The sequence below is a fragment of the Nannospalax galili genome, unplaced genomic scaffold (genome assembly GCF_000622305.1).
Source record: "Nannospalax galili isolate Female #2095 unplaced genomic scaffold, S.galili_v1.0 scaffold1036, whole genome shotgun sequence".
Taxonomy (NCBI): domain Eukaryota; kingdom Metazoa; phylum Chordata; class Mammalia; order Rodentia; family Spalacidae; genus Nannospalax; species Nannospalax galili.
In genome coordinates this window covers 512609-530545 of record NW_008337664.1, presented here as the reverse complement: position 1 = coordinate 530545, position 17937 = coordinate 512609, and the positions used below count along the sequence as shown (strand labels likewise).

Sequence of the window (17937 nt, the reverse complement as noted above, 5' to 3'; positions counted from 1 at the left end):
TTAGCAAGCCAAGTGGGGACATGGCCAGGACAGGGAAGCTTCAGTGGTAGGATGTCTCTGAGAAGTACCCTTAGAAGGGGCCTCTGTACCTACAGGAGAGGCTAGGGCTTCCCTCTCTGCCCTCATGCCTCCTTCTTCGATGCCTGAGTATTTATTGTTGCCCTGGTTCTCTGGATGAGCATTTCATCATCACCCGCACCCTCTGCTTCCTCAACTTCTCAATAGAGCAGTACAGTGAAATGACATAAAGCATGGGCCTCTTCCATTGTTCTTAGCCCCAGATAAAATACTCAGGAGCATGGGCTTGTGGGGAATCAGTGCTCCCAGCCCTTGGGGCCTCTTCTCACAGTTCCCTTGCTAGGTGGGGTCAAGTTCACACTTCCTGGGACCTCAGGGCCCACATCCCAGATCCTAGTCTGGTCTATCTAAATTGGTACCAGGCTCGCTCCATCCAGACTGCCTGCCTTCATAGCCCAGCTCCTCATGAAGGCGGTTCGGCAAGAGTAGGGGTGCCCCTGCTGGCCATGGTGTGCTAAGTGACAGGTGATGATGGGTAATGACGTATCAAAAACCATGGGTGCTCTACATAGTCTGAAAAGCCTATGGGGCCATGTCACCTCCTGAGGCCCCTTACCGGAATCTTGAAGGCATCCACAGAAACCTGGTTCTCCATGGAATCCAGTGAGGGCCGGCGGGTGCCGGAGGAAGAATAGCTGATTGGAAAGCCCTGGGCAGGCCGGCAGAAGGTCATCTCCGCTGAAGCAATGGGTGGCTTGTGGGCATGCTTGTGGTAGCGGTGGATGCAGAAGGTGGACAGCAGGACCGAGACGATGAAGGAGAAGAGGACGGCTGCTGAGATCACCGTGCGACACAGCTCATCGCACAGCGGGCCTGTGACAGGCAGTAACAGGTTTCAGCAGCCTGGCAGGCACTGCACTCTGAAGGCGAGACATCCTACCAGATGCAGTAGCACTGACCAGGCATAGGTACTACTGTGCAGCCTACCCTAAGACAGTGGTAGAAACAGTGACACAGAGCAGCCTGCCCAGGTCAGAGAGCAGAGGCCATGTGCCTGCGGTACTGGATGTACTGTTTTTCTCTGTTCCAAATGTCTGGAATTGTTTAAAGAAAGGTAGAAGGAGAGCAAGAAAGGATCTAAGGCTCTGGACCTAGGGTCCTGAGTGACTTGGATACCAAGAAAGTGTCCCTGGAGCTACCGGAAAGCGTTCACTCAGTGTGGTCAATGTAACCTGTATCTCCTAACCATGCCTGCTGCCCCTGAAGATGCTGCCTCTAGGGACGTACTTGGATGCTACTGCTAGGAGTGTGGATCCCAGACAGAAAACAGTACCAGAGCTAACATGGGCTCTGCACAGGAAGGGTCTGCCCAGAAGAGAAGTTACTAGGGAAGAACTGCTTTGCTGACCATTCTTCATTGAGAACTTGCAGCTAGATCCTGTACAGATGGCCTGACCCCTATCCAGGACGGTACCAATGGGAACTAAAGTCCAGAGGGAAGGAGGAGCCTCTTGGGTCTAATGGCCTCCTTGCAGTCTCTTCCCTCCGAAAGGTTTGGAGAGGTTATAGGGAGGCCTGTGCAGGGGCCACAACTGTTGGTCACCTTGACTGTCCTCGGGCTCACAGAAGCACTTCTTCTCCTCTGGGAAGCAGTTGCAGATGCCATAGCCGGCTTTAATCCCACGGCGCTCCCCTGGTTCATGTCCCCCAACAATGCTGCCACCTGAGGACAGATGCAGCCCACTCAAGACTCCTAGGATGGCCTGATACCTCAGAGTCCCCGAAATGTGAGAGCCCTGTCCATCTGGTATCAGCAGCTCAGGCCCAGTGAAGGTGAATAGGCTCAGAAGCCCCTTCTGTGGGCAGGGTACAATGTCCCCCCTAAACTGTTCCCTGGCTTTGGAAGCAGGGGAACCCAGATTGCTTAGGCCCCTTGGTGAGGTACCAGAAGACATCATCCAAGACTAGTCCTCAGCAATAGCAACAAGTGAGATATAGGCAGCCCTCAGCCAGGAGAATGGGGGCTTCCATCCATGAGTCAGCCAGGGATAGACAGGCAGGCTATAAAACCCCAGTCTTGGGAAAAGAGAGAGATTGCTCAAACAGGAAGAAGACTGGCTTGCCATATCCTGCTTGGTTGAAACTACTGTCACAAACACTGCCTCTTTGGTGCTGAGGCTGAACCCGCAGTGTTGTGCAAGCTAAGCTGATGCACTGCCTATGAGCCATGCCCCAGTCCAGATTGATGCATCAAACAGATGGATGTGGCTCAAGACTGTGTGCAGGTGGCGCTCCGAGCTCCCCATTGCTAGCTCCCATCTCTGCCCTTCCCTACACACTGATTAAATGCATCACCATGGGCCTGGTGTGGGCTTACGGAGGCAGTCCTGGGGGCAAATGTTGATATCCCGGTTCTCCACAGCATCACAGTGGCCATCAGGGCAGGTCCTGGTGCTGGGGGAGCAGGTGGAGAAGTTCCTGGTGATCCCTGTGAAACAGCACACAACAGGCTGTCACCCCACATGGGAATATCCCAGCATCGTCAACTCTGCTATGGTCCCCTGGCCAATCCTGCTCCTCTAGGGATGGAAACTGAGGTTTGAGTAGGGAGATACCATATATGTAGACACCTGCTAAGCATCCCTGATGGGGATAGGGGTGCTGGGTGAAGCGTCAGGCAGCCCCAGGACTGCAGATAGCCTTCCTCCAAGGAGGGCACTTGAGGCAAGTACCTGTCAAAGTTACACTGCCAATGGGAGCCTCAAGGTGGTAGGCATACTCAGAGTGACATTCTCCTTGGCCTGTGACCTTGGAAGAGCCAGTCTTTCTCCCTCACATCCCAAATTTCATCTAGAACCTCCTTAAGCCCAGAATGAATCCAGCCTGGGATCCTCTAGTTTCAGGGTGGCCAAGCCTTTGTGACCCCCACCCCCACCCCACCATGCCCTGCTTCCTTTGCTGGTACTGGAGCCACACCAGGACAAGGTACCAGGGAGCAGACAAGGGTTAGGTAAAGTCATTGCAGGGCCTGGCATGGCCCTCAGGACCCCCTATTCACTGACCGCCAGTTCTAGCCTCCCCCAGTTCCTGGGCGTACCTTTGCCGTCTCCCTGACGCCACTCGCACCTGCCAGTCAGAGAGCCCAGGCCACCGCACTCCTCACATTCAGCTCGTCTCTTGCTGACTGCACAGGACTCGGGGCAGCCCACTTCCTCAGCAATGTCTGGGTGTGACAGATAGGCCAAGGTCACAGGGGTTAGACCAGGCACACATAGTCTCTAGCCCCCACCCACACTTCTGTGGATCAAGCCAAGGTTCAGGGGTGACCTGGGAGTGAAGCGTGATATGGGATGGGGCATGGGTCACAGGAGGGTACACATTACCCACCTTGCGGGGTGATAAGGACAGGAGGAAGGATATGAGGGTAACCAGGATCAGCAAAGGACAAACAGGATGACTGTTAAATCATTTTCAGAGACACAACAAGCACCTGTTCTGTGTTTGTTCTTAATGCTCCACCCCTCCATGGAACCTGACACTTACACGTCCCCTCTACAGTGACGAGCAGCGAGGCCTGGGCCTGCCTGCGGGTCTGCCGGTCAGTGGCCACCACTGTGTACTGGAGCTCGGCACATTCAGGTCGCTGCAGGGCTTCTGTGTCGTTTACAAACAGGGTCCCTGAGGTGTCCTCAGCTGAGGTGACCACACCTAGAGCACTGCAGTTGGTGCCGGAGGGTTGCAGCTTGTACTGGATGTGGATGCCGCTGAATTCCTGGCAGTTTTCCACACAGACTTTCCCAATCTGGGGTGGGGAGGGCACCAGTACCCCTTAGCCAGTAACTGAAGAGGTTCTTGGGTAGATTAAATCCCAGGATGGTCCTCAGCTTAGTTTAGGGATAGTAGGAATGTTCTACCACCTCAGAACCTGCGGACAGACCCATCTACCTGCCCAACCTAGCTCTGCTTAGGCCACCAAGTCACCAGCCACCTGTGCTGTTGGGAGTCAGGTGTGAGGGCCAGAATCTGTGTGGTTCATCCAACTGTTAGAGCACTGTATCCCAGCTCTGTGACTGCAGAGCTGTCACTCATCCCACCTGAGATCAAGAGGGCTCTTCTGGGGATGCGTGGCTCTGGAGTCCCAAGAGACCCAGTAGAGGTCATGGCTGTGAGGCCCTGTCTACAGGCCCTAGAGACCAGGCCCTTCAGGTCCAGGGCAGAGCCAGGTGTACCCCCCCAGCCCCCGCGCCACACCTGATGCTGTAACAAATCTATCCTCCTGCACTGTCTCGCTTTCCTCTACAAAGTGTGCTTACTTCCATCTTTCAGATGATCCCTGAAACTATCCAAGGTCCCCATGCTCAGCTCAGTTTTCAAAACCATCGAGGCAGTAAGAAGTCACAGTTACTTCAAGGATGGACCAGGGCTGATATAAAGACATAGGTTTATGGGGCAGTGCTTTTATATTAGTGTAAAAAAATGTTTTAAAGAAGGGAGATGGCAAAAATGGGCTCAGGGAACTCTGAGGAGAGGCTAAGAGCTCTCTCATGTGAAAGGATCAAAACAAAGGTGCAAGGTTCTTAAAGCCGCTGTCCCTGGCCTCCTCTGGCACTCTACCGGCTGCCTCTCTGGCCATGGCTCCACCTGTGCTACTCTGCATTGGGTGGGCTAGAAAAGAGCCGCTGCTCACCCACAGCCCTGCCACCTACAATCTGTGGAACGGAGTGTACCACCTTTGGAGCCCCTAACCTCAAGTCATGCAATGGGGCGTGGGCTCACCTGTGCATAACGGCGGGCCCTCCTGTTCACAGAGAAGGAGTAGGCACCGGGCAGATGCAGGCTAACAGGCAACACAGACACATTGAAATGGAGGAGGAGGACACCTGTTCCAGGCCCCTGGAAGTCTGAGTCATTGACCAGGACCACCAGCTGCAGGACTCTGCTCTCTGAGATGGGCAGGCTCCGGTTGAGAATCAGCTCTGTGAGTGGGGACACAATGATGACAACCTGTTACTATGGTTCAAAACCATGCCCCATGCCACAGTACCACATACCCACTCCCAGACACACAGCCCTGCATACACATGCAACTTGCACACATGTGCACAGATAACAGAACGGATGGGCAACCCCATTAGAACCAGTATTTAAAAATTGACAATCCTGCTGAGCTAGGTCTCTGGAAATATTTTTCTGCAGAGGAAGCCTATGCATGTGTGGGAGAGATAAAGGGAGGACAGGGGAAGAAAGAGAGACAGAGACAGACAGACAGAGGGAGAGAGAGAGGGAGGCAGAGAGACAGAGAGGTGGAAATGGAAAATATGCACAAGACATGTGTGTAGTGTGTCGACATATAGGACGTGTTATGTCCTGTGATTTGATATATACATAGGATATTTTTCTGTGGGTGTAATGTGTTATGTGGGTGTGGAGTATATGAGTGGTAAAAGTGTGTTTAATGGGGTGCATGTGTGTAAGTAGCATGTGTAAATGGGGTTTCTGTATAGGGTATTTACATAGTGTGCTTGTATACACAGCATGTGCTATGTTTACATACAGAGTCTGTATGTGGCGTGGAATGGGTGTGATATATTTATGTGATGAGTGTGTAGAGTGTGTATGTGGTTTTCATGGTGTGTGTGTGTCTGTGTGGGGGTGGGTGGGTGGGTGGTAGTGGTGGTGGTGGTGGTCATATAGGAGATAAAGTTCAGCCAGCCCTGATGTCCTGGGAAGGTATCACACCACTGGCCCCTTACTGTAATCATGCATGGTTGCCCGCACGAAGCTGCTGTTGGCCTGGGCCAAGATCTCGTTGGGTGAGTGCTCCACCCGGAAGGTCTGCTGGGCCCAGGAGTCCCCTGAGAGTAGTGTGCTTGTGTACCGTCTCACCAGCTCCCCGGATGCAGGTACCACATCCGCATCGAACACATGCAGAGTGGCCACCACAGTACCCTGCAGGTTTCAAAGAGTGCCAGTCAGAGCAGGTACAGTCAGAAGGTCACATGGCCCAGCACAATCCAGAATTGTACCAGGTGTGTGTTGGTTATCAGAACCAGTCCTAAGGACAGATGGATTAGATTTCAATGTTGGACCCCAGGGGACCACTCGCCAGCAGTTTCAATCACCTTCCCTGGGTCACTGTGCCTCAAGTGTGTCACAGGTATGACAGACACCTGCAGCTGTCTATGAGAATGGGAGCAGGTGCTCAGGCTCCATGTTGATGGGTCTCACCTAGCTCTCCACAGCACTGGAAGGACGCTCTTGTTGTCTGCTGAGGAAGCTGAGCCCACCAGGATAAAGGTGAATTCTACATTATACAGCGACAAATGATATGGAACTCGTGCAGGTCAGAACACTCTCTCAAGCATCTTCTGTGGTACACCAGGCCAGCATGAGTTGTGAGCAAGGCCATAGGGGCCTTTGAATCTCTGTTCCCCAAGCTCCCTGGGGTCAGCTTAAAGTTGCCCAACCAGGCCATTTCCCCCATCCTCATCTTCACCCCCACTCTAGGACACATAGGTGACCAGAGAAGCAAGTTTCTGTTCCCACTGTGCCCATGGGCAGGTTACAGGATGTCCTGATGCCCAGTAGGTGGCAGCCATGCTTCACCTAAGCAAGGCAAGGGGATCATAGGATTGTCCCAGGCTCCTGCCCACTTCAAAGGCTGCCTGACTGCCAGCTGAAGGGGAGTTTCCTCTTCCTCACCAAGTCAGGCAAATCAAGATGTGCCCCCCAGAGGTTTCGAACCCCTGGGGTCACTGGCCTGGTTAGACACCCCAAGGCAAGTACCCCAGGCTGAGACTTTATGAGTCCGGACCCAGTTGACAGGAGGATGAATGGAGAGTCACGTGACTGAAAGTCAGTCAAACAACTAAATAGATAGAGGTATAAGCTGCTGCAGACACCATGTAGGCATAAGGACAAGACAGACAGATAACCAAACACATGCATGGACAAACCTCCTTCCGCTTAAATTCCACCACAGCACTGGCAGTGTCCACACCCCTAGAGAAGGTGGGCGCTGAGTCGTCCTCATCATACACTGTCACAGGAAGGGACACTGTCACCTTCTCCTCACTGACACCATTGTGAACTATGCACTCGGCCTCCAGCACATACTTTTCTTGAAGCTCACGGTCCAGGGCCCAGCAAGTGCTCACCTCCAGGCTGTCTGGGTCGCAATAGAAGGGCAGACTCTCACCTGTCACCAAGCAGATGGGAACCCACATGACTGCTTAGATGGGCAATAGGGTGATCTGCCTTCCTCATGGGTCTACCCAGAGTAGAGTGGAAGAATGGGAGAAGACTCTGCCATCAGAGTTGGTACCCTGGTCACTGGCAGGGCCTTTCGTGTCCCTGTCCCTCTCATGGCTCCACAGCGGTGGACATTGAACTCCAAACACAGGTTTGTTTGCAGTGTTGTTTAGTACTTTTCTGTGGCTGTGCCATCACCCATGATGATGGGGCACACTGGGGTCAACACTTAGGCCTCTTCTGATGACCATGGAGGGCTTCCCCACCCTTGTGGTGGGTTTGTCAGGGGGTAGCTCCAGGTGAGCAAAGGTTGTAAGCCCAGAGAGCTAGCTCCAGGCACTAGCGGGTTTTAAAATGATAGCCACGTTTAAAGCTATAGAAGCGGTATTTACTTATTTTTTATACAATATGAGAAATATCCCAGCTCTGACTTGAAAATAAATGGCAGACATGTGGAGTATGATTTGACACTAAGGCAACAGGTATTTCTACATGTGCAATTTGCATCCCTCCTGTGCACCTGCTGGCTGTGTAACCTGAGGCTGGTCACTGTGCCTCTGGATGCCTCCATTTCTTCTCCAGCAGACAGTACCGGACATCAGTCCTACAGAGTAACCCACAGCACCCTGGGAAGGAAGGGCGGGAAACAGAACTCTTTACTAAGATCTCCTGATGTGACCCAGAATAGGGGGTTTCTGAAGGCTAGAGGATCAACCCTGAAGACTTCTATCGCAACCACAAAGAGATCCAGTCAACCTAGCCTCCTAACCAGAGCCTGTTACAAGTGATTCACAACTGGGACAGACGTCTTTCTTAGGATCTGTTCCTCCAGTTTCATGATTATATAAAAACATGCTGAACAGAAGTTTTGTTAATTTCTAGTAAGAAAGGGCAGCACGCAAAAGCACTGTTTTGTCAAGTTATCTCGTTCTAGGATGTCCACCTCAGCTCAGGGGAGGGTTCTGCTGTGAGCATGGAAACCTTTGTTCTTCCTTTACTTAGGTTTTCGACATCGTCACTACCACGTTAGCAGGCCATACGCCTGGTAAAATGTGCACGGAGCTGCCTTCTTTCATCTCTGGGATCCCACTTGGCTCCCTCAGGGCCAGCTCCAGTGAGGTATGGTCTGCTTGCTAGAACTGGGTTTACCACCCCACACTCAGTTCAGAAGGAAATCCAGCTGTGTCTCTGTGAGAGGAAGCTAGGAAGCTCCCTGATTCTTGGGCCCATTCCAGCATCGTCCTAGCCCATCCTCCCATTCAAGGGCCTGCCTGGTGCCTTCTGTCTCCCTGATTCCACCCTATACTTCTGACCCTGAACCATGGGCAACGCAGGAACCCAACTAAGCCTTTTAAAGGCAAGCCAAGTCCTCTCACACCCTCCTCTGCCTACCATAGCTCCCCATGCCCCTTAGGGAACACAGCCTGGGGATGTTCATAGGTTTGAATCCCCCGTCCCCACTGACCTCTGCTGTGGCTCACTGCACTCCAGCTATACAAGATCCCACCTTAGCACACTCTGAGCAGTTAGATCTGTCCATCTGGCACTAACTCATCTGGTTTGGTGGTCTCTGCCTTGACGACTCAACTAAAGAAAGTCTACTACTCCTGTCCTCCTGACTTTTCTTTGCTCCTCACTCCTTCTAGAAGCCACCTAACTTCTTTGACACAGTCACAGGTTCTATTCCTTAGAGGGCTAGAAGCTTCAGGCAGGTAAGATACCAGCCTATTTGATCACACTTATCTTAACCTTCTTCAACAGTACTTGGCCCATGGCAGACATCCGGGATATATTTCTTGTATATTCAACAGTGCTGAAAAGATAGAGTTGAACCTAAGGGCTATGCAGCAGGCACAAGGGAACAGTCCTATGAGGCTGACACTTACCTTCTAATAGTCTATAAGCCACACTGATGTTGGGGCAAAGGAACTGCACGGGCAAAAGGTGAAACTGGTGGAAAGTGCCTGGGGGCCTGTTCTCCCTGATGCGGAAGGACAGGCCTGACTCTGGGAGGCAGAGATCCTGGGATTGAAGAGAGCTGCAAGCTGGGAAGGAGCCATTGATGAAGGAGAAGTACACACGGGCACAGCCTGGCCACTGGCACTCGCCTTCTCGCAGAGCTGTGGACCCCAGGAAGACCTGGAGGAAGACTGTAAGCAAGGGGAAGCCACCATCTGCAGGGACAAAAAGAAGACAGCTCATCTTCAGGGAGTGACAACCAAACTAGTCAGCTAGTGGGCAATGGGGAGTAGGGCAAGAGTTCCAGGGTTCAATGTGGTCCACAGGCCTCAACCGCCACTTCTCTGCAGCAAGGTGCTGAGGCCTGGAGCATCCCCTAGGCCACCTCTCTGTAGGTTTGAATTAAAATGCCTCCCCCTGCACCAAGAGAGGTACCCAAGCACTGGGGCTAATGTTCCCTGTTCCCTGAAGGTCAGTGACCTCTCAGGGTAGGCTCCAACAGTGTGCTGGCCAGCTGTGCTCCCCTGCCCACCAATTACCAAGTGCTTCTGTCATGGACACATCCCATGGACAGACTTTATCATCAGCCAGAAGGGGAATTTCTGGTGACTTCTACCGTGAAGACACCACAAGCCAGTTTAGTGAGGTCCAGGCCTCAGCTGGAGTGGGGCCCTTCCCTGGGCCTCTAGTCCTAGCTAGTGGCTTATTCTTCCTATAATTGAGAGCCCTCCTTTCCTTCCCTTAGTCCATATTTCACTCTTACAATCCACTGCAGTTCTTTGAACAAACAGTTCAATTGCTGTGTGCTTCTCTCCTGACTGTCCCAGGTAGTGCCCAGTCAGGTGGCTGAAGCTGTCAGGGAAATACAGGCCCACAGCACATTCCACCCAGCATCCACCAAAGGTCTGTGTTCTCCAGCCCCTCACTAGGGCTCAGGAGGAAGACAATGGCAACTGGGGTATGTGAAACCAAGGTCCACCTCACAACACTTCCTCCAGCAACTGTCCAGGCTACGCTGAGAGGAAACTGCCCATCTCATATCGGATGTCCTCCCTCCTTTACAATCCTGGTTGTACCTGACAGATGGGTCAGTCATTCCACACATCCTGGGCAATATAGCTTGCTCTATATTCATGACACTCTACCTTGCCTCTTATTTGTGGACAGGCTGAGTGAGGCCATGCCTTAGAGGAGGTGCTGGGAAGGTGTGAGCTATTGGGTATACACAGTCACCACCTCATCCCACAAGCCACTCGGATCCTCCCGCCTCACCACCGGGGTTGGTATCCTATGTGGCCTTGACTGTAACTCTAGCCTTAGGTTTCTGTAGCTGGCTGGGTCTCTAACTTCTCTTGTCTCCTTCCTGTATACCTGCTGCCAATGGGGGAGACCTGCTGCTCCCCAAGTTCCAGGTCACCAGCTAAATTAACCCCCTGGATTTTCCCAGCCCTCTGAATTCTTCTCACAACTGCACATTCTTATCACCTTACTGCAAACAGCCTCTGTGTCACAAAGAGAAGATTCTTCCAACTCCCAACAGCCTCAGGAGGCCCAGGGTAATTGGTGCTCCCAAACTCTTGTGACTCTTCAGACTGGACATAGAGCAGCTGCTGAGCCCTGGGGAAACCCCTACCCCAACCTGTAGGCTCAGTGCTAGCAGCTCAGATGAGGGCAACCTGAGGAGAAGGCCAAGATACAGTGGGGATGGGGTGCCAGGCCGCTCCCTTACTGCGGATGCTGAGCTGTTCCCAGGAGCTGTGGTTCAGGCTCTGGTTGAGGTAGAGGAGGCCAGTGTCTTCCTGGATGCGGATCCAATCATTCTCATGTAGTCGTGTGCGATAGGCACCATAGAGGTACTGGCCCAGGCGGAAGCTGGGTACTTCTCCAGGGGCGTCTCGTAGGGCATGGACATAGAGCAGAGGTGTGCCGGCTGGCTGGTCCACATATAGCCTCTCCCGGTAAGCATCTCTTGAGAAGTAGAGGCCCAGAGGGGCTGCAGGAGGCATGGAAGTGTGTGAGAGGGGGAGGGGCAACGAGCCTCTTCTTCATGAACAAAAATATGAATTTGACATTCTAATCTTAGCAGGAATTTCTCACTTCTGGTCCTAAGAACATCAACACACAATTATCTGTATCGCTAAACATGACTGATAAATTGTACCACATCAAAACGAAGGAGGGAAAAGGGGGAACAAAGGGGAGGAGGTATGAAACAGCTGCAAAATAATCCTCAACTACCTGAGTATGAGAAGCCCTGAAACTGGACTCAAGCCAAGAGCTCAATGAGCTTCTGAACGCATCACCTGGAGCTTGTTTCAAGCGTATGAAACCCTGCCAATCGGGAAGACAACTGGCACCAGAAACTGAGCGTTTTATAAGAAAGCAACTGAACTTTATCTAAACATGTTCTTACTGTATGTCCCAGCAATTTCACTCCATTTATCCAATAGAGATGAACACATCCACCCATCAGGTGACCTAATTGCAAATGGTAGAATTATTCTTGACAACCAAGAGCTAGAAACAACCTCGATGCCCTTCAATGGGTGTGCAGATAGGAAACGCTACATCCCCATTATAGACTCCCGTGTAACAATGGAAAGGGATAGACTTCATACACAAAGTCATCTCAGTGAGTCTTACAGACATCATGCCCAGCTTAAGCAGCTAAGTAGAATGAACACACATGGTGTGATTCTTGACTAGTTTCAAGTGATTAATCTGGCTGGTAGGTGGGTGTGGGGTTGACAGCCTGGGAATGGCAGGAGGGGACTTCCTTGGGAATATAAATGTCCTACATCCTGACTGGGAGACAGACCATGTGGACAAATCCAGCTATCAACATTGTACAGTCTTTGAACCCTCGATGGTCGGCTTTCATTGTCAACCTAATTGGATTAAGAAACACCTAGGGGATTAGTGAGGCACCTCTGGGCTGTCTGTGAGGGCATCCCTAGAGAGGATTACTAAGGGGATATACCCTGAATGTGGGTGGTACCATTCTGCAGGCCTGGGGCTTGGATGGACTAAAGGAAGAAAAAGAAGAGCTGGCATGCCTTCTCTGCTTCCTGTCTGTGGTGATGTGAGCTGTTCTGCACCACCACGCCCACCCTAAATAGACTCTGCTAAATAGACTTGTACCTCTGAAACCATGAGCCAAAATATATTTCTCTATTTTGTTTCTGCTCATTACTTTGGTCACAGCTATGAAAATATGGCTAACACAAAGCTATGTAAATTTCACTTAAGAAGCTGAAAAACTAACCACAGAGGGGGCTGTGGATGTCGGCCTTGACTGGGGCTGTGTGAGCACACAACAGCTCACTGTACTGTGCTGCTGACTTTTCCTATATCCAACAGTCTTCATAATAGGTCTCTTTTTTGTTTTTTTTTTTTTTTGGTCTTTTTGAGACAGGGTCTCCCTGAAGCCCCAGCTGTCCTGGAACTCACTATGTAGACCAGGCTGGCCTTGAACTCACAGAGATCCACCTGCCTCTGCCTCCCGAGTACTGGGACTACAGGTGTGCACGACCACACCCGGCTCAATAATAGGTCTTTTAAATAGTAAGAGCATAAAAATGGATACATAGGGGCTGGAGAGATGGCTCAGCAGTTAAGAGCAGTGACTGCTCTTACGGAGGACCCGGGTTTGATTCCCAGCATCTACATGGTGGCTAACAACCATCCATAACTATAGTTCCAGGGAATCTGAAGCCCTCTTCTGACCTCCGTGGCACTACACAACACCGGTGCACTCACATACATGCAGGCAATACACTCATACACATAAAATAAAAATAATAAATAAAAAATTTATAAATAGTAAGAGCTTTTTGGAAGTCTGTGCACACTGCTGGTCAGAATATGAGATGGTTCAGCCACTGTGAAAGACAGTATGGTGGTTCCTTAGACTATTAAACACACCACCATAGGATGCAGCAATTCTACCTCTGGGAACAGTTCAAAGAACCGAAAACTGGACCTCAAAGAGATCCACACTCACATTCTTAGTAGCATGAGTCACAACAGCCAAAACGTGGAAGCAGCCGTAGCACCCATCAATGGGGACACAGAATGTGGGATGTACATTACCTATAATGGAATATCCTTTGGTCTTCATTGGAAAGGAAAGGCATTCTGACACAGAATAGAACATACATGGCTGGACACTGCGGACACGACGGCAGCCAGAAAGGTACAAATATTGTCTGACTCCACTGAAGAGACACACAGTGACATGTGGAAACAGAAATAGCCTGGTATTTAACAAGAACTTGGGGGAAGGAAAGGAGAATTGTTATCTAATGGGTAAAGTGTTTCCATTCTGGATGATGGAAAAAGTCTGTGGATGAATGGTGGAGATGGCTGTGCACTCTTAATACCACTGACCTGTACATTGAGAGTAATTAAGATGTAATTTTGTTATATGCATCTTCCATAATGAAATACTGAGTTTTTAAAGAAGCAAAAATTTGGCTAAAACCTATTTTCTAAAAACCCTGTAAATAACTCTATAATGAACAAAAGACACCAACAGACAGGTAGACACGAGAAACGCTGTGCTCCCGAGCGGCAATCAGTTCACTCCACGTGTCTCATGGCATCTGTCCTTCTGAGTATTTCAGAGGTTTCATCTCAGGTCCTCTCTAGAGTTTAGGGAAACACTCAAGTGCTAACATGAATGAGGCGAAATGATCAGGCAGGACCATTTGGGATCCCCAAATGGTAAGATGCTCAGAAAATGAGAAGGCTTTTGGCACTGTGAAATGCTTCCCGGGGACTACCTCAAAGTCAGTCAGGCTGGGAACACAAAGTCAGCTTGCAAAGGAAACTGCTGAAAGAAATGAATGTGGGAAGAAGGGGAGGGAGAAAGGCAAGAGAGAGCAAAGAGGGAGGGAATGGGAAGGAAGAGGGGGGAGGGAAGGTTAGGAGAGAAATACTCTGGCCGGAGCCAAATGGGCACTCATACATGGAGAGCCCACCTGACGTAGAGCCTGATGGAATATTTAAGGAAAATACGAAATCTAATCCTTGTTCTTTCTTTCTGACTCTGTCAGCAAAGTTCAGCTGACAAGTGTGTAGTTAGAAGGCTGACACCCTTAGCTAGAACCACTGGTCTTGTGTCCTGATGAAACTTTCTCAATCTTTTTGTCTCAGATGGAGACTTCTGCAATGACTTTCAGACAGGATTTTTTCATGGCTTTTTTTTTCTTTTTTTAAAACGATTTTTAATATTTTTCTTTATTTTATGTGTATGAGTATATTGCCTGCATGTAAGTGTGCCTGTGTTGTGCAATGCCAACAGAGATGAGAAGTGGGCATTGAATCCCCTGGAACTGGAGCTGCAAATGGTTGTTAGCCACCATGTGGATGCTGGGAACCAAACCCAGGTGATCTGACTGGGGTCCTATGCAAGAGCACTCAGTGCTCTTAACTGCTGAGCCATCTCCCATCCACCTGCATGTTTTTCTTTCTTGAATTTAAAATAATTTGCCTGGTTTTAAGACTTTCCTGATAATCAATATGCACGTTTCCTTTTCACTGTAACCCAGTGCCTAAGGTATAAAAGATATGTACCACCTTCCCTTCGAGGTCCAGATTTTGAGGCTTGAGCCTCCTATACCCCAGATAAAACATCTGCTTCCTGTACGCTCCCTGTGTCCTGCCTGATCTTTGCAATACACACCTAGGGAAGTGTCTCTGGTGGGACCTAGAAGCCCTAGTGGCAGAGCTAGGACCTGTAGCAGGGCTTGCCAGAGGCAAGCTAAACACCTAGCCATCCTGCCTCTGTAGCCTCTGGAGTAGTACCATCCACAGTGCCAGTCACATTTGTAGGAACAGCTAAGGAAGCCCCAGAAGGTACCACAGGAAAAAAAACTTTTGACATACTGCCCCTGGCCCCACCCACTCAAATGGGCCTCAGTTAAGGCCTCAACAGGAGCCCCCCATGTATGGCTGAAAGTCACCCTCTTTCTCAGCTGGCCCAGGTGGATAAATGTAGGAATACAAAGGAATCATACTGATAATCAGGGCCTGAGTCTGTCCAAAAAGAACCAGTTGCTCTGGGGCAAGATCTGGTAGCAGAGCACTGGTGACGTGGGGACTACAACAGAATAATAGATGGGCATTATTATTCTGCCAGGGGAGATGCCCTGCTCAGCACACTGCACCTGCTGCCGGGCTGTCTGATCTGGGAATCCTTGTAGATGCTCCACGATGCCAACTTCAGTAGTGCACGAGCTGGGGTGCGGCAGGCCTGTGTTCCCGAGTCCTCAGTCAGTCAGTCAGTCTCTGAACTTGAAAGAGCAGGCTGGCAGCTCCAAGGGCTGTGTCAGCCCCAGAGGGTCACAAGGATAACTCTTTGCTGCTTCCCTGGCACAAGACAGGTGACCCAGTCACAGAACGAGTCCTGAGAAAGGGTAGCTGATGACACCCAGCTCTATGAGGTCTGGTTGGTCTGTGATGTCAGGCTGGTTGCGCCCACCCCTCAGTGGCTACAGCCTTCTCCACAGATTTGCAGACCTGTTCTTCCATGAGAAACCCCTTTCTTGGGATCTCAAAGGCAGGCTAAGGTAAGTGTTCATGACTTCCACGGGCTCCTCCTGCTGCTGCATCCCTGGCCCCTGCTACTGTCATGAACTGGTCTTGACGCACTGTACAATCACCTCCCTTGGCATGCCACCTGGCTTAGAGCCTCAGGGCCACCATGGGCAGGGTGCTGCTCAGCCTTTCTCGTACAAGACAAACATCAACGGGAGTGGGTGGGGTGGTGGGTCGTGTCCCAGCTCACAATACCATGCCCAGAAACCACTGTGAGGGAAACCCAGGTCCCCAAGGGCTCATGATATAATACACTGCTTAAGGACTAGCTCACAATGCCTTGGGGAGCAGGTATTTCTGGGCACAAAGACAAGAGTGGACACATAGGGTAGCAGTGCTACTACACTGACTACCCAGAGTCTTGTTGAGCCTCTTCCCACCCAGCATGCTGTTATACACCTGGGCAGCCCCAGGGCTACCACCTTTCACCACACGTCTCCAGGAGGTCCCTCCACAGAGGCTTTGGTGCACATGCCTGTCCCCAGTTCCCTGGCAAGAGGATACAGGAGAGACACAGCTTAGTTCACAAAAGGCAACTGTCATTTCTCCTTCTCACTGGAGACTCATACACTGGGCCTGAGTCTGTCCAAAAAGAACCAGTTGCCCTGGGGCAAGATCTTGTGGAAGAGCACTGGTGACGTGGGGACTACAGCACAATAATAGATGGGCATTATTATTCTGCCAGGAGAGATGCCCTGCTCAGCACACCGCACCTGCTGCCTGTCTGATCTGGGAATACTTGTAGATGCTCCACGATGCCAACTTCAGTAGTGCACAAGCTGGGGTGGGGCAGGCCTGTGCTCCTCAGTCCTCAGCACAAAGACCGCATGTATGGAGAGAGTAGCTAGGCTGCCTGCCCTCGCCTCTCAGATCCAAGCCCTACAGGATTGTGTGGGGCCCAACATTGCTGCTGCCAGAAGGGATTTGTGGGGTGGGCAATGATTGTGAACAGAAAGTCTTAAATACACTTAAAATGCCTCCCAGATGGTTCCTGCAGCAGTGGGAAGCTGCGGTAATGCTCCTTGTCACAGACACCTCTAGTTAGAAACACATGGTTCAAGTGCAGACTGAGGAGGAGGTGCAGAGCTGACCTCAGGGTAGGCCAGTGGCTTACCGTCAGAGGTGGCTGGGTTTAATGCACAGATGCCACTGACTTGACATTCCTCAGGATTCCAGAACAAGGGCCTACAGGCAACCCAGCTAACTACAATGAATGGTGGCTCTGTGGTAGTCTCCGGTGGGCCTCAGTTTCCCCAAATGTAAACCAAAGAAGGGCACGCTGGGACAGCAGGAGTAGTCAGAGCAGGTGCAAACAAGCCTCACCTCTGGGAGTCTCTGTCTCTCTCTCTATGTTTACAAAGCTGAGTGCCAACAGATTCCTCACCGCACCTACTTCTCAGACGAGAGTTCTGAGGCTGGGGCTGAGTAGGCTGACCGAGGTCAGCCATTTGGGTACTCCTCAAAGGCTTGTATTTCAGGGTTTGCCACGAGGCTCAGGCAAGGATGGTGGGAGTCGGGTGAAAGGCCGGGAGGCCCAGCTTCTGCCAATGTGCTAAGATCGGCTGTGGAGATAGCCACACCTTGGCCATGTTAACAGCAAGACTCGAAAGCCTCAAAAGTCTTTCCTATCCCCATCTTCAGCTCCTGGATGCCATAGGGTGACAGCATCTTTCTCGTGCTCATCCACAGGCTTACATAGGTATAGTCACCAGGACTGGACCTATCCTGTACTTAATACCTCTGTGGTCCCAGCACACACAGTACCAGATAATGATCCAAGACAGTGGTGTTGCTTATCTGAGACACCATAATGATTTTCAGCATTTCCCAATTGTGCCCTGTGATTCTGGCTCCTCAGGCCACCCGTGCTCAGTTACCACTCAGGACGGGTGGGTCCTGACTGTTCATGGCACACCTACCAAAAAGACCAGGTCAACAACAATCACATTTGGAAAGACATCAAAATCCTTCATGGCCTGTGTGTGGGATGCATGTGTGTATGTCTATACACACACACACACACACACACACATGGGTGTGGAGAGAAAGAAATAGAGGTGGGGCCATACCTTTCCAAGTGCCCACTCTGTCTCCAACCCCCAACAGGGA

General features: G+C 51.0%; 1 protein-coding gene across 3 annotated transcripts in view; it reads right to left on the bottom strand.

The window, feature by feature from the left end:
- Ret (ret proto-oncogene) overlaps positions 1 to 17937 on the bottom strand; it is a 51934-nt gene that overhangs the window by 15284 nt on the left and 18713 nt on the right. For 2 of the 3 annotated variants that reach the window (XM_008832684.2, XM_008832685.1), the window contains exons 2-11: positions 10958 to 11221; positions 9156 to 9443; positions 6975 to 7216; positions 5772 to 5967; positions 4795 to 4994; positions 3562 to 3820; positions 3116 to 3241; positions 2396 to 2506; positions 1622 to 1741; positions 635 to 891 (exon numbers count right to left, since the gene is read on the bottom strand). In XM_008832684.2, coding sequence (XP_008830906.1) covers positions 635 to 891; positions 1622 to 1741; positions 2396 to 2506; positions 3116 to 3241; positions 3562 to 3820; positions 4795 to 4994; positions 5772 to 5967; positions 6975 to 7216; positions 9156 to 9443; positions 10958 to 11221 — 2063 coding nt within the window. The remainder of the gene's footprint in view (positions 1 to 634; positions 892 to 1621; positions 1742 to 2395; positions 2507 to 3115; positions 3242 to 3561; positions 3821 to 4794; positions 4995 to 5771; positions 5968 to 6974; positions 7217 to 9155; positions 9444 to 10957; positions 11222 to 17937) is intronic. The other variant, XM_029563366.1, reaches the window with a different exon arrangement.